The sequence below is a fragment of the Leptodactylus fuscus genome, chromosome 4 (assembly GCF_031893055.1).
Source record: "Leptodactylus fuscus isolate aLepFus1 chromosome 4, aLepFus1.hap2, whole genome shotgun sequence".
Lineage (NCBI taxonomy): Eukaryota > Metazoa > Chordata > Amphibia > Anura > Leptodactylidae > Leptodactylus > Leptodactylus fuscus.
Window position 1 is genome coordinate 212,462,401 of NC_134268.1, and position 22,124 is coordinate 212,484,524.

General features: G+C 47.3%; 2 protein-coding genes across 2 annotated transcripts; both read right to left on the bottom strand.

The window, feature by feature from the left end:
* Positions 1-5: 5 nt before the first annotated feature.
* Positions 6-5,555, bottom strand: RBM48 (RNA binding motif protein 48). The gene is made up of 5 exons (XM_075269883.1): positions 5,442-5,555; positions 3,387-3,577; positions 2,930-3,075; positions 1,206-1,693; positions 6-160 (listed from the first exon to the last, which is right to left on the bottom strand). Exons 1-5 carry the CDS (start codon positions 5,547-5,549, stop codon positions 71-73), a joined length of 1,023 nt encoding a protein of 340 aa, XP_075125984.1. The 5' UTR covers positions 5,550-5,555; the 3' UTR covers positions 6-70.
* A 5,392-nt stretch (positions 5,556-10,947) lies between these two features.
* Positions 10,948-13,255, bottom strand: UHRF1 (ubiquitin like with PHD and ring finger domains 1). Its single transcript, XM_075269886.1, has one exon. The coding sequence runs from the start codon at positions 13,245-13,247 to the stop codon at positions 10,950-10,952; it is 2,298 nt and encodes a 765-aa protein (XP_075125987.1). The 5' UTR covers positions 13,248-13,255; the 3' UTR covers positions 10,948-10,949.
* Positions 13,256-22,124: the final 8,869 nt, after the last annotated feature.

Below are 22,124 nucleotides of genomic sequence, written 5' to 3' on the forward strand. Positions count from 1 at the left end.
CCATATAAATAAAATAATAATAATTTATTGTCTATTAGTAAATCAATTAGAGTTTTTTCCACTTCACGCATCATATTCTTCTTCTTTGTTTTGCTGGCGGTGCAGATTGTGTCGCGGCCGCCGGGGCCTCTGCTTTGGTTTTCGAGCAGGATTCAGAGATCTGTAGAAAACAGAATATTTTTTAGATCCAACACATTGTTAATGGTTTTTCTTACTAAGAACATTTTACCAGCCGTGTACTGGAAAGGAGATAACTGTATGTTAAGAAAATGGATGTGCTAAGCTCTCTAAATACAAAAAAGCGAGGAATATCCCAGCGTTACAAAATAATCAATGAAAGAGGTGCTTTATTACCAAATATGTAACACACAGCGAAGCAGATTAAATAGGTGGCTCTTACTCATGAAGACCACAACTGCAAGCGGTGTGCAGAGAAAGCACACGGACCCCATAGACTATAATGGGGTCCGTGTGCTTGCCGCCAGATCGCCGCACGAGTCATGCGGACAGGAAAGTAGTTCACAATCTACTTTACTGTCCACATGATTCGTGTGGCAAGCGCATGGACCCCATTATAGTATATGGGGTCCGTGTGCTTTCTCTGCAGTTGCGTTCGGTATTCTGTTCGGACTACCCGGACGGAATGCTGAACACAGATGCTCAATGCAGATGTGAGCCTAACCTAACCAGGAACTCCAAATGCCTTCCACAGCCATAGTGTTATAATGCCTGCAGCCACCACTAGAGGGCACTCCCTACTTTGAGAAGGGGCTCCACTGTGCTAAAGTGGGCACATCCCCTTCTGAGTAGACGCGTTCGTTACAGTGACCAGCACTAATTCTAATATACGATATAAAGGCACCGATCTTGAGAACAGGGGCTGCTATGAATTAAGAGATGGCTGTGCAAATGCCCTCTCCATCCACCATGACCGCATGAAAGGAGTTACTGTTTTTGCGATAGGTGCAAGCACCAGAGGTGGGATCCCATTATATCTTTAAAGGGGTATTCCAGTTGCAGGAAGCTAAAAAAAGGGGGTGACTTGCTGATCACTGGGAGCCTGACTCTTTGAACCCGCACTGATCTTGAGAACTAGGGTACTTTATATGGGGTAATTGTGATGCGATTGGAATATCCCTTTAAGTCCCTAAATATTTTTTGCATATTAACGTATCCAGCTTTCAAGAACCCCCGTACATACGCACCATTTTTAGTTTTCCATGAATTAGTTTGGCGGATGTGTTCAGGGAATCGTCTTCCATGTCTAATTTTGGCAGTTCTGGTAGTTTTGGTCCTATTACAATATCTGGAGAATCAGGAAGAGATAAAGAAAGCCCCAAGCTTGCCTCCCGTCTCCTCTGGCGCTCATGAAGTTGGGTAGTCCTGGGCATAAATGTGGCAGGGCTCCTGACCACAATGGGTTGCATCGGGCTGTTTGGTCTTTCTAGTCTGACACAGAGTGGGGGGTGAACACTGGCGGCAGAAGATGGGTCATTGGTATAAGAGCTGGGGGGAGAGGCCGAAATGTAGTCCTGGCCAGAGGCAGGGGGCAGGGATGGTGGTTGTGTGGGTAAAAAGTCATCAGGCTGAGGAGTAGGGTCCCAAGGGGTAGCGCCCACAAAAGTGGATTTCACAGGTGCAGACAATCTGGACTTCTCAGGGACGGCTTTTCTTTTCTCTATACTTTGGCAGTCTAAAAAAACAAAATGAGGATGGTAAGAGACTAGTGGTGTATAGTACATAGCAAGTACAACTAACATGGCAGGCCAGTCATCTATCACCCCTGTCTTAAATGTCTGCTTAAATGCCTATGTAGAGGTCCACACCAGGATAACCTTCTACTGGGCCCATATCGGGAATTCATTTGCCACATATCATAAAATAATGACACAAGTAGATAAGTGAGTTGTGCCCAAGAATATAACTACTATAATACTGCTCCTATGTACAAGAATATAACTACTATAATACTACTCCTATGTACAAGAATATAACTACTATAATACTACCTCCTATGTACAAGAATATAACTACTATAATACTGCTCCTATGTACAAGAATATAACTACTATAATACTACTCCTATGTACAAGAATATAACTACTATAATACTGCTCCTATGTACAAGAATATAACTACTATAATACTGCTCCTATGTACAAGAATATAACTACTATAATACTACTCCTATGTACAAGAATATAACTACTATAATACTGCTCCTATGTACAAGAATATAACTACTATAATACTGCTCCTATGTACAAGAATATAACTACTATAATACTGCTCCTATGTACAAGAATATAACTACTATAATACTACTCCTATGTACAAGAATATAACTACTATAATACTACTCCTATGTACAAGAATATAACTACTATAATACTGCTCCTATGTACAAGAATATAACTACTATAATACTACCTCCTATGTACAAGAATATAACTACTATAATACTACTCCTATGTACAAGAATATAACTACTATAATACTACTCCTATGTACAAGAATATAACTACTATAATACTACTCCTATGTACAAGAATATAACTACTATAACACTACCTCCTATGTACAAGAATATAACTACTATAATACTACTCCTATGTACAAGGATATAACTACTATAATACTGCTCCTATGTACAAGGATATAACTACTATAATACTACTCCTATGTACAGGAATATAACTACTATAATACTACTCCTATGTACAAGAATATAACTACTATAATACTACTCCTATGTACAAGAATATAACTACTATAATACTGCTCCTATGTACAAGAATATAACTACTATAATACTGCTCCTATGTACAAGAATATAACTACTATAATACTACCTCCTATGTACAAGAATATAACTACTATAATACTGCTCCTATGTACAGGACTATAACCATATTATGACATAACTAACCTTTATCAGCCGTTGCTCGGGCCACATACCGCCTTCGATCTTGTAGTTTTTCTCTGGTCTCTTGTACACTTTCAAACTCTGGGGCGTAGCAGACATGAAGGACTCCGCCAAAGAAACTGCTTTCATCTAACTTCCGTTTGGCAATTCTGCAAAGTAAATACAGAAGTCATGGTCAAAGAGCACAACACCCCCCCCCCCCCTTTCCCCAGAATAAAAAATAAAAAACACAGCATACTGTAGGGATCATGTAAGAGGAATATGTCACTATTTTTTTTTTTTATTTATTAAAACCAGATGGTGAAATCACTTTTTTTCTAATCTGCTTTCATTTTCAGATTGTAGATAGTGACATGGAAAATTAAAACTTCAAAAATTCTTTGAAACTGTTTCTTATAAAAAAAATTTGGTCCTCATCCCCTGTATATAAGCAGCCGCTGCCTGACATTGTGCATCTTACCGGGCACTTTGTTGCCTCTGGAATTTAATGAGATAAACCTCTGTGAACTGCTCGGCCGGGTATTCATCCAGGGGATTGTATTCTTCTATTGCCCCATATAGTGCAAACTGCTCAATCAGTTCCTTCATAACACCGATGGCCGGGACCCCCTGAACCAGCAGGTACCGAGACTCCAGATTAATCGTGTAAACCTACAGACGGGTGGGCAAAGGAAGTTACCAAATACTGCCCCATACACTGCAGCAACTCACTGTTATACTGTCTGTATACAGGAGTGTAATACAATATAACAGAATAGTGAGCACAGCTCTGGAGTATAATACAGGATAAGTAATGTAATGTATGTACACAGTGACTGCACCAGCAGAATAGTGAGCACAGCTCTGGGGTATAATACAGGATAAGTAATGTAATGTATGTACACAGTGACTGCACCAGCAGAATAGTGAGCGCAGCTCTGGAGTATAATACAGGATAAGTAATGTAATGTATGTACACAGTGACTGCACCAGCAGAATAGTGAGCGCAGCTCTGGAGTATAATACAGGATAAGTAATGTAATGTATGTACACAGTGACTGTACCAGCAGAATAGTGAGCGCAGCTCTGGAGTATAATACAGTATAAGTAATGTAATGTATGTACACAGTGACTGTACCAGCAGAATAGTGAGCACAGCTCTGGAGTATAATACAGTATAAGTAATGTAATGTATGTACACAGTGACTGTACCAGCAGAATAGTGAGCGCAGCTCTGGAGTATAATACAGTATAAGTAATGTAATGTATGTACACAGTGACTGTACCAGCAGAATAGTGAGCGCAGCTCTGGAGTATAATACAGTATAAGTAATGTAATGTATGTACACAGTGACTGTACCAGCAGAATAGTGAGCGCAGCTCTGGAGTATAATACAGGATAAGTAATGTAATGTATGTACACAGTGACTGCACCAGCAGAATAGTGAGCGCAGCTCTGGAGTATAATACAGGATAAGTAATGTAATGTATGTACACAGTGACTGTACCAGCAGAATAGTGAGCGCAGCTCTGGAGTATAATACAGGATAAGTAATGTAATGTATGTACACAGTGACCGCACCAGCAGAATAGTGAGCGCAGCTCTGGAGTATAATACAGGATAAGTAATGTAATGTATGTACACAGTGACCGCACCAGCAGAATAGTGAGCGCAGCTCTGGAGTATAATACAGGATAAGTAATGTAATGTATGTACACAGTGACTGTACCAGCAGAATAGTGAGCGCAGCTCTGGAGTATAATACAGGATAAGTAATGTAATGTATGTACACAGTGACTGCACCAGCAGAATAGTGAGTGCAGGTCTGGAGTATAATACAGGATAAGTAATGTAATGTATGTACACAGTGACCGCACCAGCAGAATAGTGAGTGCAGCTCTGGAGTATAATACAGGATAAGTAATGTAATGTATGTACACAGTGACCGCACCAGCAGAATAGTGAGCGCAGCTCTGGAGTATAATACAGGATAAGTAATGTAATGTATGTACACAGTGACTGTACCAGCAGAATAGTGAGCGCAGCTCTGGAGTATAATACAGGATAAGTAATGTAATGTATGTACACAGTGACTGCACCAGCAGAATAGTGAGCGCAGCTCTGGAGTATAATACAGGATAAGTAATGTAATGTATGTACACAGTGACTGCACCAGCAGAATAGTGAGCGCAGCTCTGGAGTATAATACAGGATAATAAGACATTATTATAAGGACATTCTGTAATATCAGCCTGGCTTCATGTCTGGGGTGGAATTCTTCATACACAACACTTTCACCATCATTACTAGCGTAATTGCATTCTAGGCTTGAAAAAGCGTTTGGTTTAACGCGAAACGGCTGTTGCCATTTTTTCTGCCAATAATGTTATCACTCCCTCCCTGAGGAACTTTTTATGTATACCTAATAAAGGACTTGTTTTTATTAAAGAAGAAAACGCCGTCTACTGATTGGTGAGTGCCCACCCACATCTTTCTTCTCATTATTTTTTGCATATTATAACTGATTCCACTTACTTTGACCGCTCTCGGTTTGCGTCCATCGCGGTACTTGGCTCTTGAGGCGCAGATCTTTCGCTGTTCATGGTGCGGATAGACTTCCAGCTGCAGACGCGGATCAGCCATTTTTGATTTGGGACCAAAACACTTTACGTCCTCCATCCATCGACTTGTACAGAGCGGAGCGTCACTGCCGTGTCCGTTTCTCCGGGTCCATCTTTCTGAGGCTTATCGCTTTGTTCGTATATCTCTTGGTCTTCGATAAGATGGCCGCCACCTATGAGTGTAATGCTTAGAGGCGGGGACATCCTTTTGTCATATTGTCACTCCCTATAAACCAGGACTGTTCCAACACCCGGACATAGAAACTATACATTTGATTGGACGGAAGAAACCATCGCTCAGAGCGCTGCGGGGGGAAACGGTTTCTGTAATCACTGAATTATACAAGCTGTTGTTCACACCAACGCCACGCTGTGTGATTTATACCATTGAAATAAAGGCTGTAGCTACCGCGCGCGACTCGTCTGTCAGTATAAGAGTCCTTAGTGAGACCTGTGAGCGGTTATGCCCCCCCTCCGGTGTGTAGCAGAATGCGTTGTCCCAGCAGCAGTGTGTCCCCCTTCTCACTCGGGATGATGTTGTGATCCGGAGCCGCTGTGGGGAATGCTGGGAGGGGGGAGAGCGGGGGCTGCGGCTGTCACCCTGACGTTGACTAGCGTTAAGGATGCTTTTTTGCGCCTGGCACCCGAGCTCAGGTCACAGCTGCGCCTGGAACAGGTGAGACGCCCCCTCGTGTCTGCAGCCCCCCCTGCTGCGCCTCACCTGTATACTCAGGGGCAGGATGACAACCCCCAGCCTATGGGGATCAGTGCATGCTGGGAGTTGTAGTTTGTCACCCTTAGAGACCATTGCTTGATGGAATGAGTCTATAGCAGATCCTAAAGGGGAACTCCAGCCATCATAGTGTCATAGATGAGAGCGGTGAAGTGTCTGACCTGATATTCAGGCCCTTTCACTCTATGCAGAGATTGATATCACTGTACTAAGTGAATGCCCATGTATGTGAGTGACCGGGCAGTGACAGGACTTCCCCTTTAAGTCTGGATCTTTAAAAGGGTGGGCCAGGTCCAAACTGGATAACAAGATAAGTCACCAGTATGTGATCTGTAGGGGTCTGACACCCGGAGCCTGCACAGATCAGCTGTTGTTGTAGCCTCTGGGTGTCGGACATTGCTAGTGGATGGGGAGTGCCTGTAGCTGAAATAAAAGAAGTGGCGCAGCAGCTCCGTCCTCTGCATAGCAGTGAGTATTTAGACTAGCAGCTCCTGACAACCCTAAGGCTGATCTGCACAGGTGTCGGACTCTGCAGATCACATACTGATGACCTATCCTGTATGAAAAATGAGTTTGTGGCTGGAAAACCTCTTTAGGGTAAATCCTTGCGTTGCGGATTTTTTTTTTTTTTTTAATGCAGAGCTAGGAGGGGATTGAGCAGAAGAACTTTCTAGATATTTCCCGCTCGCATTGTAATTACTACTGGGACTGGCACCAAAATCTGCTACAAAAAAAATCTGAATCGTGGAGCCTCAGCCTTAAAGGGGTTATCTGGGACTATACTATTGATTGCTGCAGCTTATATCCTGCTTGTTAAGCACAGCGCCGTACATTGTATAGTGGCTGTGCTTGGTATTGCAGCTCAGCCCCATTGAGTTTAATGGGACTGAGTTGCAAAATGGTCCTGTTTCTCATGAACATAATGTCACTGGCCTGAGATGGGGAAGTAGGGCTCAATATGAATGTTTCCAACATCTCATTTAAGGCCAGGGTGCGTGGCAAGTTTAGCTGTGACTCCTGTCACGTTACCAAAGTTTGCCATATCGCCCCGCAACTCTGTTGCTAATGTAAGTCCATGGAACTGCATTGTGATCCTGAGGTTTCCTTTGACATATGGTCATGTGACCATAGATCCATATTAAAGTTTAGTAGAAACCAGTTGTGTGAACGAGCCCTTTGTCTGTGAACAATAAAGTTGGGTCAAATTTTAAAAAATATTTTCAGTCCTATTCAATGGGTTTTGCTGCGGCTTCTGTCCAGTGATTTGGTGATGTCACTCTGCGTGTACGTGCGCCCTGCTGCGTAAATCGCTGTCATAAAACCTTTGCTCCTGCAGATAGATGGCGGCGGAGGGATGTTAATGAGTAATGGTGACGGGGGGGGGGAGGGGAGGTGTGACAGTGCCCTGTGATCCCCGGAAATCAGAGAGGAATAAAGAGCTATAATGTGTATAGTAGCCAGACATGTCTGTGTATTATTGTGTTAAATGAGAGCGGTGTAATACTTCGGTACTCCTGTGGTGGCGCTGTACTGAAATGTAACACTTGCTGCAGATTACAGCTCAGCAGCAGGACGCTCTGATAACTGTGTGTGGCTCAGGGGTTCTTGAATCAAATGATAAAACACCTTGTGTTCTGATGGTTTGTTACAATGTATCAGGCTGTTGAGCTCACAGAGCATTGTCTACACTGCATACAGTTGTACGCACAACTTTTAGAACCTCATTCAGACATTGCACAAACCAGTCAGTGCAGATTTCTGTGGGAATTTTCCAGTCGGCTTTTGTAAGGTGCAGCTCTCGCCCATACAATGGTGTGGATTACCATCTGTTATTCGCTGCAGCTTGTGATGTAACCAGGATTTCTCGCCGTTTCTTCCAGGGCTGCGCTGTAGAGGTGACATGGGAGGAGCGGCCGCTCTATCTGGGCTGGATGGAGAATCCCAGCAGGAGAGTCGCAGACTACACGGTGGTGGAACTGAACCGGCAGCTGGCCGAGAAACTGGGCCTTGTGGACGGGCAGCAGGTAGGGGGAACGTACCGTAGTCAGGTAGGGAGGGCAGTATTGTGTGGCCTGGTGTGTACTACAACTTATAGGCCTCCTGCCCATGGGTGGTACGGGCTGGAAAGTCAAGTCCATACATGGCCAGATTTCCCAGACCGCACACAAACTCCATCAGTGGTACTATAGTCCGCGCCTCCCCAACATAGTGATCTGTGGTACTGTAGTCTGTGCCTCCCCCAACGTAATGATCGGTGGTATTATAGTCAGCGCCTCCCCCAACGTAATGATCGGTGGTATTATAGTCAGCGCCTCCCCCAACGTAGGAGTCCCCAGCACTATATAGTTCATGGTGAGGTGGGGACTCCTGGTAAGTCAGGAGATGTAACTCCACATCTGGACCTCGTCTCACTACTGGCTGACACCGGCATAATCAGTATTGGGGAATTGCCAGGGATTATATAACCCTGTGGAGACACCCAAACAAGACACGAGTGCTGAGGTAAGCATGGGGCGGCAGCTACCTGACTATAAACAGCTTATCACAAGCACCAACGCTGACCAGAGGGCCGGTGCTGCAGCAGACAAGCTCTGAGAGGGCTAGATTTACTGAGTTCATCTCACCTGACATCATCTGGTGGTCTCTTCATGTTTGGAACCAGTCCCCGATCCCCAGGTCGCTCCACCCTTACTGAGGTTACAGGGGCTGGAGGGCCATAATAAAGTCAGGGTTACAGTACAGAGGTATACCTTTATAGAGGGGAAAAGTCAGTGCTGATCATGTGATCTGGTATCAGAACATGGCCGACGTTCACAATGTATAGAAATCCCCTTTAATTGTTGCAGTGTGTGTCTGTCTAACCACAGGATATCAGTCTTTCTGGGGCTGACGGGTTCCCTTTAAAGAAGTATCCCCATCAATACCTTCAGTCTTCAATGTGTGGCTACCATATTTGGAGATGTGACCACATTGTTTACTTATAGGGTCATAGCCAAGGTCTGCTACTTTTGCAAACTCCTACAGAAGTAAATGGAGAGCGCTGGTTATGTGTGGCGACCAATACAGGGGTTGGGTATCAGGGGTGGATCCTTCTCTGTAAGAGACTTATGGCCTATCCAGACTCTCAAAGATGGGAATACTCCTTTCTGACATGGCAAAGGATAATACTGGTGAATGACCGAAAAAACCAACAGCCCTGGATCCTGCATAAGCATTTATTATTGTCACAACTGAAAATATCAGAAAACATAGATATCGTATCAGACATAAAGCAAAATAAACAGTCAACACAAAGCTGAGAAGTGAGCGTTAGAGATGAGCAAATACCTCGCTCCATAGGAATGAATGGAAGCTGCCGGCGTTTAACCCCTTGGAGTTTGGCCGCTTCCATTCATTCCTATGGGAGCGAGTTATTCAAAATAGAGTTTCAAATACTAAGTTGCTCATCCCTGGAGACGTTCCCCATGGCTTACAAGGGGGCAGTGATGGATGACACAAGGATTATATTCATGTAGTTTTAGTCTGTGTCAGAAGTAGAACAGGAACCAAAGCTAGGAGAGAAGTCATAACTGGAAATGGTCATCATAGTCCAAGATATTATGCTTTGGCAATGTGACAGCTACTCCCATCTTCCTATTTCACCTTAAAGGGATGTTCCCATCTTAACAAGTTCTCCCCTATTCCATGACCAATCTAGAGAACGGGGTATTTCTGCCTACCATGGAGCGAGGGATGGGCGGCCTGCACACCTCTCTATTCATGGCAATGGATGGTAGCTGAAGTACATTGCTCATCCATCTCCTATTATTGGATCAGCGAATGTTGTGGCCTGAGATCCCCTGATCAGTGGTCGGACCCCCTCCAATCTGCAAGTTACTTGTTAAAATGGAAATACCCCTGTAGAACTGGACACAATATGATGTTGCAAAACTATAAACATAGATTAGATTAATATAATGATCATAAATATGGGATTAGCTGGTCCCGGGATAGTGGCCGGGCGCCGATACTGTAACTCGCCTCCTATTATATTCATAGAGAGCAGAGCTTCAGTACTGGTGCCCAGCCACAATACAGGGGAGGGAGCAAAAACCTAAATCCTAGACAACCCCTTTAACAACATGCACAGACATAGGATATGCTCAAATAAATGCACATTTGCAACATCCCCTGCACAGCCAGACGGTCAGGACACCACTTGGTGTATACCAGGGGTAGGGAACCTTCGGCTCTCCAGCTGCCGTGAAACTACAACCCCCATCATGCTCCATTCACTTGCAAGGGAGTTCCAAGAGCAGCAGAGCAAGTATGCATGCTGGGAGTTGTAGTTTAGCAACAGTTGGAGAGCCAAGGTTCCCTACCCCTGGTGTATAGGGTGCAAAACCCTACAATGGTAATTTGGCCCCTTCATTTCCAAGATGACTGGGGGTCCCCAGAAGTTGGGCCTCTACCTCTCATAAAGTAATCTGCAGTGTCACCGTTCTCAGGATCCAGATTTGATGCTTGTATCCCAGCACGTGGATAGCGTAGACATGGCAGCGTGCTAGTAAGCGAGGTCACAAGAGGACGGGAGGGGGGAAAGTCCATGGTGTCCTTTGATGGCAGCGAGGGACATAAAGGAGAGATCAATAACCAAAGAGGGGAAGATAGAAGTATTGGTGACTGAACACAAGGCCTAAGTATTGGGGATTACCGCCCCCTCTCGTAGCCAGGGAAGAGCTGGCCGAGAAGGGTCTGCAGGGACTTGTTCACTTGCATGTTGTAGTTCTTGCCCAGGTCGTGCCTGCAGGCCGGGCAGCTGTACACGGCGGCCTTGAAGGAACGGTCGAGGCAGCTCTTGCAGATGTTGTGCAGACACTCGGTGGTGATGGGCTCGTACACCACCTCCTGGCAGCAGATACACAGGAACGTCTCCTCCACCTTGTTGATGAATTTTGGCCCTTCCGTGAGATGAGTTAACACTTCGTTCCACAACTTGACGTTTTGCTGGTCCTTTTTGATCATCTCTCTTTGCTCGGCGGTCAGGTCATACTCTAGCTCCACTTTAGGTTTCTTAGGTGTTCCGTCATCCTCCTCCTCCTCATCATCATCCTCAATGACGGATCTCCTTTTTCTCTTGCCTTTGACCGGAGTTTCCAGCTCATCTGAATCAATGTTTTCTTTCTCTCGTTCCTTGTTGGCCACAGATTCTAAGTAGCCCTCGGGGTACTGCATGGTGAGGCCTAATTTCTTAACCCGTTCTTTGCCTTCCTTGGTCCACGGCGCCGGTTCTTCATCGTCTCTCCTCAGCAGGTAGCGCCAGATGAGAAAGCCAGATTTGCCTTTTTCAGGCCAGTACTTCACCACTTTGTAGATGCCGTCATACCGGTTACCGTCTTCTGGGGCGTATTTGCTATGTTTCCGCCCCTTGGCATTGCGCACAACGCGCACTGGTTTACCCGCTTTCCAATCTTTCGCCTCAGCCCCTTGCTTGTCATTGATGGGGGCGTTGCAGTTGAGGGCCAGGGCTCTGTTCATGTTGGTAAGTTTTTGGTCACATGACTGCTCGGCTGTTCGCTTGTTGCCTGTCAGGTCACGACCACCACTCCCGGTGTAGGTAAACTCAACTCCATCATCGGCATCATCCTCATAACCTCCAGCCAGGACTAGAGAATAGGAGCCATCATTGCTTCTTCCATGGATGCCAGCCACATGAGGACGGTGCACTCCGGCCTCACTGACCTGCACCCTGAACTTCCACATGGTGCCAACTGGTACTCCTGGTATAGGTCCATAGTGATTGGAAGGGACAATGGTGCATTCTCTGGAGCGCCCGACACATGCCATGCCCTTACCCCAGTCTCTTTGTGAGGATGAACTGGCAGAGGCCATTTTGGCTTTCTTTTTGCTCTCCTTTAGCTTCTCACCAGCCAACACCACCTCGCTGGTATCGTTCCTACAGTCCGGGCAATACCAGTCATCAACATCGGGCAGAGCAGATAGAGGAGGGTCCAGGCAGTAGATATGGAAGGCCATGTCACACTCATCGCACAGCAGCTGCTTTTCGGGGTCTTGTTTCCCCCCACAGACGTGACAGGCGCACATGCGGCACTTAGTTTTAGGGTCGTCTTTGCAAAGCTTACATTGTGGGCCGGTCTTGGGCTTTTGGGGCAGCTCCTCAGGGGGTAACGCCTCAGGTGGGGGGACCTTGCTCTCTGGAGGGGGTGAGGTACAGGGCTTCTCAATTTGAAACACCTCATCCACAAATGTAATTTTGCAGTCATTTAAGGAGTCCTCTGCACCCGCCCTTATCAGTTTGGCATAGAGTTCTTTGCTGGCCTTGCCATCTTTCTTGCGCAGGATCTCGGCATCGTACCAGTAGCCCCGTTCTTTGGGCTCATCGGGGTTGTAGTTGAGCATGACCACTAGTCCGGTCTGCAGCTCCTCCCAGGATAGCTTGGTCCTGGCCCGGGGTCGGACATCTTTAGGGGACACTGTTACTACGCCCTCTTCAGGATAGTCCTCATACTGGATGTGGTAGATGACGTCATCAGGGGAGTCCCCAGGGGTTCCCCGGGTCACATTCACCACCTCAGCCTCGAACCAGGCGCCCATATGCAGGTCCCGGGCGTCCACCAGCTCCTTCACCTTGTACAGTCCCTGGGTGCTGGGCTCGGCGGGCGGCTCCGATGACGACCGCGGCTCCTCTGGTTCTATCTCCGCCATGGGGGCGTCGTCGGGCTCTTCTGCAGTTACCGGAGCCACCGCCGGGGGAGGGGGGAGCTGGCGGACCAGCAGCTGGACGATGTCATTCAGCCCCACGCTATAGTCGAAGAGTGTGTGGCCGTCCTCCATCTGCTTCCCCCGGTAGAAGAGCCGCTGCCGGTCCTGCTCCACCCCGAACACCTCATGGATGCGCTCCCGCAGCTCCTCCACCTTGGTCAGTTTAGAGAGGGAGTCAATGCGGTGAGTCTCCCGGCCGTCCATGGTGCGCACCTGGATCCACATGATGGCGGCGGCTGCTCGGTCTCCCGGTGCGATAGAAGCGTGTACGCAACTCCCGCTCTCCTCACACTGCGCGGTTTATACTTTGGCGGGATACTGAACCGCCTAGTGCTGATTGGTCAGCAGCAGAGGATGGGGAGGGGCTAGCAGGAGGAAGTCACGCCCCTCACAATGACGACACTTTCCCGCCCGCTCGCGGTGTTGTTATATCTGCGACGCTCGGTATATGTCAGCGCCATGATAGCTCTCCTCATACAGTACAGAGCTCCTCATACAGTACACAGCTCCTCATACAGTACAGCTCTCCTCATACAGTACAGCTCTCCTCATACAGTACAGCTCTCCTCATACAGTACAGAGCTCCTCATACAGTACACAGCTCCTCATACAGTACAGCTCTCCTCATACAGTACAGCTCTCCTCATACAGTACAGCGCTCCTCATACAGTACACAGCTCCTCATACAGTACAGCGCTCCTCATACAGTACAGCTCTCCTCATACAGTACAGCTCTCCTCATACAGTACAGAGCTCCTCATACAGTACAGAGCTCCTCATACAGTACAGAGCTCCTCATACAGTACAGCTCTCCTCATACAGTACAGCTCTCCTCATACAGTACAGAGCTCCTCATACAGTACAGCTCTCCTCATACAGTACAGCTCTCCTCATACAGTACAGCGCTCCTCATACAGTACAGCGCTCCTCATACAGTACAGCTCTCCTCATACAGTACACAGCTCCTCATACAGTACAGCTCTCCTCATACAGTACACAGCTCTCCTCATACAGTACAGAGCTCCTCATACAGTACAGCTCTCCTCATACAGTACAGCTCTCCTCATACAGTACAGAGCTCCTCATACAGTACAGCGCTCCTCATACAGTACACAGCTCCTCATACAGTACAGCTCTCCTCATACAGTACACAGCTCCTCATACAGTACAGCGCTCCTCATACAGTACAGAGCTCCTCATACAGTACAGAGCTCCTCATACAGTACAGCTCTCCTCATACAGTACAGCGCTCCTCATACAGTACACAGCTCCTCATACAGTACAGCGCTCCTCATACAGTACAGCGCTCCTCATACAGTACAGAGCTCCTCATACAGTACAGAGCTCCTCATACAGTACAGCTCTCCTCATACAGTACAGCTCTCCTCATACAGTACAGCTCTCCTCATACAGTACAGAGCTCCTCATACAGTACAGCTCTCCTCATACAGTACAGCGCTCCTCATACAGTACAGCTCTCCTCATACAGTACACAGCTCCTCATACAGTACAGCTCTCCTCATACAGTACACAGCTCTCCTCATACAGTACAGAGCTCCTCATACAGTACAGCTCTCCTCATACAGTACAGCTCTCCTCATACAGTACAGAGCTCCTCATACAGTACAGCGCTCCTCATACAGTACACAGCTCCTCATACAGTACAGCGCTCCTCATACAGTACAGCGCTCCTCATACAGTACAGAGCTCCTCATACAGTACAGAGCTCCTCATACAGTACAGCTCTCCTCATACAGTACAGAGCTCCTCATACAGTACAGCTCTCCTCATACAGTACAGCTCTCCTCATACAGTACAGAGCTCCTCATACAGTACAGCTCTCCTCATACAGTACAGAGCTCCTCATACAGTACAGCTCTCCTCATACAGTACAGAGCTCCTCATACAGTACAGCTCTCCTCATACAGTACAGCTCTCCTCATACAGTACAGAGCTCCTCATACAGTACAGCGCTCCTCATACAGTACACAGCTCCTCATACAGTACAGCGCTCCTCATACAGTACAGCGCTCCTCATACAGTACAGAGCTCCTCATACAGTACAGCGCTCCTCATACAGTACAGAGCTCCTCATACAGTACAGCTCTCCTCATACAGTACAGCGCTCCTCATACAGTACAGCGCTCCTCATACAGTACAGCGCTCCTCATACAGTACAGCGCTCCTTATACAGTACAGAGCTCCTCATACAGTACAGCGCTCCTCATACAGTACAGAGCTCCTCATACAGTACAGAGCTCCTCATACAGTACAGAGCTCCTCATACAGTACAGCTCTCCTCATACAGTACAGAGCTCCTCATACAGTACAGAGCTCCTCATACAGTACAGCTCTCCTCATACAGTACAGCTCTCCTCATACAGTACAGCGCTCCTCATACAGTACAGCTCTCCTCATACAGTACACAGCTCCTCATACAGTACAGCTCTCCTCATACAGTACAGCTCTCCTCATACAGTACAACTCTCCTCATACAGTACAGCGCTCCTCATACAGTACAGCTCTCCTCATACAGTACAGAGCTCCTCATACAGTACAGCTCTCCTCATACAGTACAGAGCTCCTCATACAGTACAGCGCTCCTCATACAGTACAGCGCTCCTCATACAGTACAGCTCCTCATACAGTACACAGCGCTCCTCATACAGTACAGCTCTCCTCATACAGTACAGCGCTCCTCATACAGTACAGAGCTCCTCATACAGTACAGCTCTCCTCATACAGTACAGCGCTCCTCATACAGTACAGCTCTCCTCATACAGTACAGCTCCTCATACAGTACACAGCGCTCCTCATACAGTACAGCTCTCCTCATACAGTACAGAGCTCCTCATACAGTACACAGCTCCTCATACAGTACAGCTCTCCTCATACAGTACAGCTCTCCTCATACAGTACAGCGCTCCTCATACAGTACACAGCTCCTCATACAGTACAGCGCTCCTCATACAGTACAGCTCTCCTCATACAGTACAGCTCTCCTCATACAGTACAGCGCTCCTCATACAGTACAGAGCTCCTCATACAGTACAGAGCTCCTCATACAGTACAGCTCTCCTCATACAGTACAGCTCTCCTCATACAGTACAGCTCTCCTCATACAGTACAGAGCTCCTCATACAGTACAGCTCTCCTCATACAGTACAGCGCTCCTCATACAGTACAGCGCTCCTCATACAGTACAGCTCTCCTCATACAGTACACAGCTCCTCATACAGTACAGCTCTCCTCATACAGTACACAGCTCTCCTCATACAGTACAGAGCTCCTCATACAGTACAGCTCTCCTCATACAGTACAGCTCTCCTCATACAGTACAGAGCTCCTCATACAGTACAGCGCTCCTCATACAGTACACAGCTCCTCATACAGTACAGCTCTCCTCATACAGTACACAGCTCCTCATACAGTACACAGCTCCTCATACAGTACAGCGCTCCTCATACAGTACAGAGCTCCTCATACAGTACAGAGCTCCTCATACAGTACAGCTCTCCTCATACAGTACAGAGCTCCTCATACAGTACAGCTCTCCTCATACAGTACAGCTCTCCTCATACAGTACAGAGCTCCTCATACAGTACAGCTCTCCTCATACAGTACAGAGCTCCTCATACAGTACAGCTCTCCTCATACAGTACAGAGCTCCTCATACAGTACAGCTCTCCTCATACAGTACAGCTCTCCTCATACAGTACAGAGCTCCTCATACAGTACAGCGCTCCTCATACAGTACACAGCTCCTCATACAGTACAGCGCTCCTCATACAGTACAGCGCTCCTCATACAGTACAGAGCTCCTCATACAGTACAGCGCTCCTCATACAGTACAGAGCTCCTCATACAGTACAGCTCTCCTCATACAGTACAGCGCTCCTCATACAGTACAGCGCTCCTCATACAGTACAGCGCTCCTCATACAGTACAGCGCTCCTTATACAGTACAGAGCTCCTCATACAGTACAGCGCTCCTCATACAGTACAGAGCTCCTCATACAGTACAGAGCTCCTCATACAGTACAGAGCTCCTCATACAGTACAGCTCTCCTCATACAGTACAGAGCTCCTCATACAGTACAGAGCTCCTCATACAGTACAGCTCTCCTCATACAGTACAGCTCTCCTCATACAGTACAGCGCTCCTCATACAGTACAGCTCTCCTCATACAGTACACAGCTCCTCATACAGTACAGCTCTCCTCATACAGTACAGCTCTCCTCATACAGTACAACTCTCCTCATACAGTACAGCGCTCCTCATACAGTACAGCTCTCCTCATACAGTACAGAGCTCCTCATACAGTACAGCTCTCCTCATACAGTACAGAGCTCCTCATACAGTACAGCGCTCCTCATACAGTACAGCGCTCCTCATACAGTACAGCTCCTCATACAGTACACAGCGCTCCTCATACAGTACAGCTCTCCTCATACAGTACAGCGCTCCTCATACAGTACAGAGCTCCTCATACAGTACAGCTCTCCTCATACAGTACAGCGCTCCTCATACAGTACAGCTCTCCTCATACAGTACAGCTCCTCATACAGTACACAGCGCTCCTCATACAGTACAGCTCTCCTCATACAGTACAGAGCTCCTCATACAGTACACAGCTCCTCATACAGTACAGCTCTCCTCATACAGTACAGCGCTCCTCATACAGTACACAGCTCCTCATACAGTACAGCGCTCCTCATACAGTACAGCTCTCCTCATACAGTACAGCTCTCCTCATACAGTACAGCGCTCCTCATACAGTACAGAGCTCCTCATACAGTACAGAGCTCCTCATACAGTACAGCTCTCCTCATACAGTACAGCTCTCCTCATACAGTACAGAGCTCCTCATACAGTACAGCTCTCCTCATACAGTACAGCGCTCCTCATACAGTACAGCGCTCCTCATACAGTACAGCTCTCCTCATACAGTACACAGCTCCTCATACAGTACAGCTCTCCTCATACAGTACACAGCTCTCCTCATACAGTACAGAGCTCCTCATACAGTACAGCTCTCCTCATACAGTACAGCTCTCCTCATACAGTACAGAGCTCCTCATACAGTACAGCGCTCCTCATACAGTACACAGCTCCTCATACAGTACAGCTCTCCTCATACAGTACACAGCTCCTCATACAGTACACAGCTCCTCATACAGTACAGCGCTCCTCATACAGTACAGAGCTCCTCATACAGTACAGAGCTCCTCATACAGTACAGCTCTCCTCATACAGTACAGAGCTCCTCATACAGTACAGCTCTCCTCATACAGTACAGCTCTCCTCATACAGTACAGAGCTCCTCATACAGTACAGCTCTCCTCATACAGTACAGAGCTCCTCATACAGTACAGCTCTCCTCATACAGTACAGAGCTCCTCATACAGTACAGCTCTCCTCATACAGTACAGCTCTCCTCATACAGTACAGAGCTCCTCATACAGTACAGCGCTCCTCATACAGTACACAGCTCCTCATACAGTACAGCGCTCCTCATACAGTACAGCGCTCCTCATACAGTACAGCGCTCCTCATACAGTACAGAGCTCCTCATACAGTACAGCGCTCCTCATACAGTACAGAGCTCCTCATACAGTACAGCTCTCCTCATACAGTACAGCGCTCCTCATACAGTACAGCGCTCCTCATACAGTACAGCGCTCCTCATACAGTACAGCGCTCCTTATACAGTACAGAGCTCCTCATACAGTACAGCGCTCCTCATACAGTACAGAGCTCCTCATACAGTACAGAGCTCCTCATACAGTACAGAGCTCCTCATACAGTACAGCTCTCCTCATACAGTACAGAGCTCCTCATACAGTACAGAGCTCCTCATACAGTACAGCTCTCCTCATACAGTACAGCTCTCCTCATACAGTACAGCGCTCCTCATACAGTACAGCTCTCCTCATACAGTACACAGCTCCTCATACAGTACAGCTCTCCTCATACAGTACAGCTCTCCTCATACAGTACAACTCTCCTCATACAGTACAGCGCTCCTCATACAGTACAGCTCTCCTCATACAGTACAGAGCTCCTCATACAGTACAGCTCTCCTCATACAGTACAGAGCTCCTCATACAGTACAGCGCTCCTCATACAGTACAGCGCTCCTCATACAGTACAGCTCCTCATACAGTACACAGCGCTCCTCATACAGTACAGCTCTCCTCATACAGTACAGCGCTCCTCATACAGTACAGAGCTCCTCATACAGTACAGCTCTCCTCATACAGTACAGCGCTCCTCATACAGTACAGCTCTCCTCATACAGTACAGCTCCTCATACAGTACACAGCGCTCCTCATACAGTACAGCTCTCCTCATACAGTACAGCGCTCCTCATACAGTACAGCTCTCCTCATACAGTACAGCTCTCCTCATACAGTACAGAGCTCCTCATACAGTACAGAGCTCCTCATACAGTACAGAGCTCCTCATACAGTACAGCTCTCCTCATACAGTACAGCTCTCCTCATACAGTACAGAGCTCCTCATACAGTACAGCTCTCCTCATACAGTACAGCTCTCCTCATACAGTACAGCGCTCCTCATACAGTACAGCGCTCCTCATACAGTACAGCTCTCCTCATACAGTACACAGCTCCTCATACAGTACAGCTCTCCTCATACAGTACACAGCTCTCCTCATACAGTACAGAGCTCCTCATACAGTACAGCTCTCCTCATACAGTACAGCTCTCCTCATACAGTACAGAGCTCCTCATACAGTACAGCGCTCCTCATACAGTACACAGCTCCTCATACAGTACAGCTCTCCTCATACAGTACACAGCTCCTCATACAGTACAGCGCTCCTCATACAGTACAGAGCTCCTCATACAGTACAGAGCTCCTCATACAGTACAGCTCTCCTCATACAGTACAGCGCTCCTCATACAGTACACAGCTCCTCATACAGTACAGCGCTCCTCATACAGTACAGCGCTCCTCATACAGTACAGAGCTCCTCATACAGTACAGAGCTCCTCATACAGTACAGCTCTCCTCATACAGTACAGCTCTCCTCATACAGTACAGCTCTCCTCATACAGTACAGAGCTCCTCATACAGTACAGCTCTCCTCATACAGTACAGCGCTCCTCATACAGTACAGCGCTCCTCATACAGTACAGCTCTCCTCATACAGTACACAGCTCCTCATACAGTACAGCTCTCCTCATACAGTACACAGCTCTCCTCATACAGTACAGAGCTCCTCATACAGTACAGCTCTCCTCATACAGTACAGCTCTCCTCATACAGTACAGAGCTCCTCATACAGTACAGCGCTCCTCATACAGTACACAGCTCCTCATACAGTACAGCGCTCCTCATACAGTACAGCGCTCCTCATACAGTACAGAGCTCCTCATACAGTACAGAGCTCCTCATACAGTACAGCTCTCCTCATACAGTACAGAGCTCCTCATACAGTACAGCTCTCCTCATACAGTACAGCTCTCCTCATACAGTACAGAGCTCCTCATACAGTACAGCTCTCCTCATACAGTACAGAGCTCCTCATACAGTACAGCTCTCCTCATACAGTACAGAGCTCCTCATACAGTACAGCTCTCCTCATACAGTACAGCTCTCCTCATACAGTACAGAGCTCCTCATACAGTACAGCGCTCCTCATACAGTACACAGCTCCTCATACAGTACAGCGCTCCTCATACAGTACAGCGCTCCTCATACAGTACAGAGCTCCTCATACAGTACAGCGCTCCTCATACAGTACAGAGCTCCTCATACAGTACAGCTCTCCTCATACAGTACAGCGCTCCTCATACAGTACAGCGCTCCTCATACAGTACAGCGCTCCTTATACAGTACAGAGCTCCTCATACAGTACAGCGCTCCTCATACAGTACAGAGCTCCTCATACAGTACAGAGCTCCTCATACAGTACAGAGCTCCTCATACAGTACAGCTCTCCTCATACAGTACAGAGCTCCTCATACAGTACAGAGCTCCTCATACAGTACAGCTCTCCTCATACAGTACAGCTCTCCTCATACAGTACAGCGCTCCTCATACAGTACAGCTCTCCTCATACAGTACACAGCTCCTCATACAGTACAGCTCTCCTCATACAGTACAGCTCTCCTCATACAGTACAACTCTCCTCATACAGTACAGCGCTCCTCATACAGTACAGCTCTCCTCATACAGTACAGAGCTCCTCATACAGTACAGCTCTCCTCATACAGTACAGAGCTCCTCATACAGTACAGCGCTCCTCATACAGTACAGCGCTCCTCATACAGTACAGCTCCTCATACAGTACACAGCGCTCCTCATACAGTACAGCTCTCCTCAATACAGTACAGCGCTCCTCATACAGTACAGAGCTCCTCATACAGTACAGCTCTCCTCATACAGTACAGCGCTCCTCATACAGTACAGCTCTCCTCATACAGTACAGCTCCTCATACAGTACACAGCGCTCCTCATACAGTACAGCTCTCCTCATACAGTACAGAGCTCCTCATACAGTACACAGCTCCTCATACAGTACAGCTCTCCTCATACAGTACAGCTCTCCTCATACAGTACAGCGCTCCTCATACAGTACAGCGCTCCTCATACAGTACACAGCTCCTCATACAGTACAGCGCTCCTCATACAGTACAGCTCTCCTCATACAGTACAGCTCTCCTCATACAGTACAGAGCTCCTCATACAGTACAGAGCTCCTCATACAGTACAGCTCTCCTCATACAGTACAGCTCTCCTCATACAGTACAGCTCTCCTCATACAGTACAGAGCTCCTCATACAGTACAGCTCTCCTCATACAGTACAGCGCTCCTCATACAGTACAGCGCTCCTCATACAGTACAGCTCTCCTCATACAGTACACAGCTCCTCATACAGTACAGCTCTCCTCATACAGTACACAGCTCTCCTCATACAGTACAGAGCTCCTCATACAGTACAGCTCTCCTCATACAGTACAGCTCTCCTCATACAGTACAGAGCTCCTCATACAGTACAGCGCTCCTCATACAGTACACAGCTCCTCATACAGTACAGCTCTCCTCATACAGTACACAGCTCCTCATACAG

Excerpts from the sequence above, each read along its gene's own strand:
- RBM48 (XM_075269883.1), bottom strand. The coding sequence starts at position 5,549 with ATGGCTGATCCGCGTCTGCAGCTGGAAGTCTATCCGCACCATGAACAG. Across the intron at positions 3,578-5,441 it reads GCAAACCGAGAGCGGTCAAA|GTTTACACGATTAATCTGGA; the intron begins GTAAGTGGAATC and ends ACCCGTCTGTAG. Across the intron at positions 3,076-3,386 it reads CAGAGGCAACAAAGTGCCCG|AATTGCCAAACGGAAGTTAG; the intron begins GTAAGATGCACA and ends TTTACTTTGCAG.
- UHRF1 (XM_075269886.1), bottom strand. The coding sequence starts at position 13,247 with ATGTGGATCCAGGTGCGCACCATGGACGGCCGGGAGACTCACCGCATT.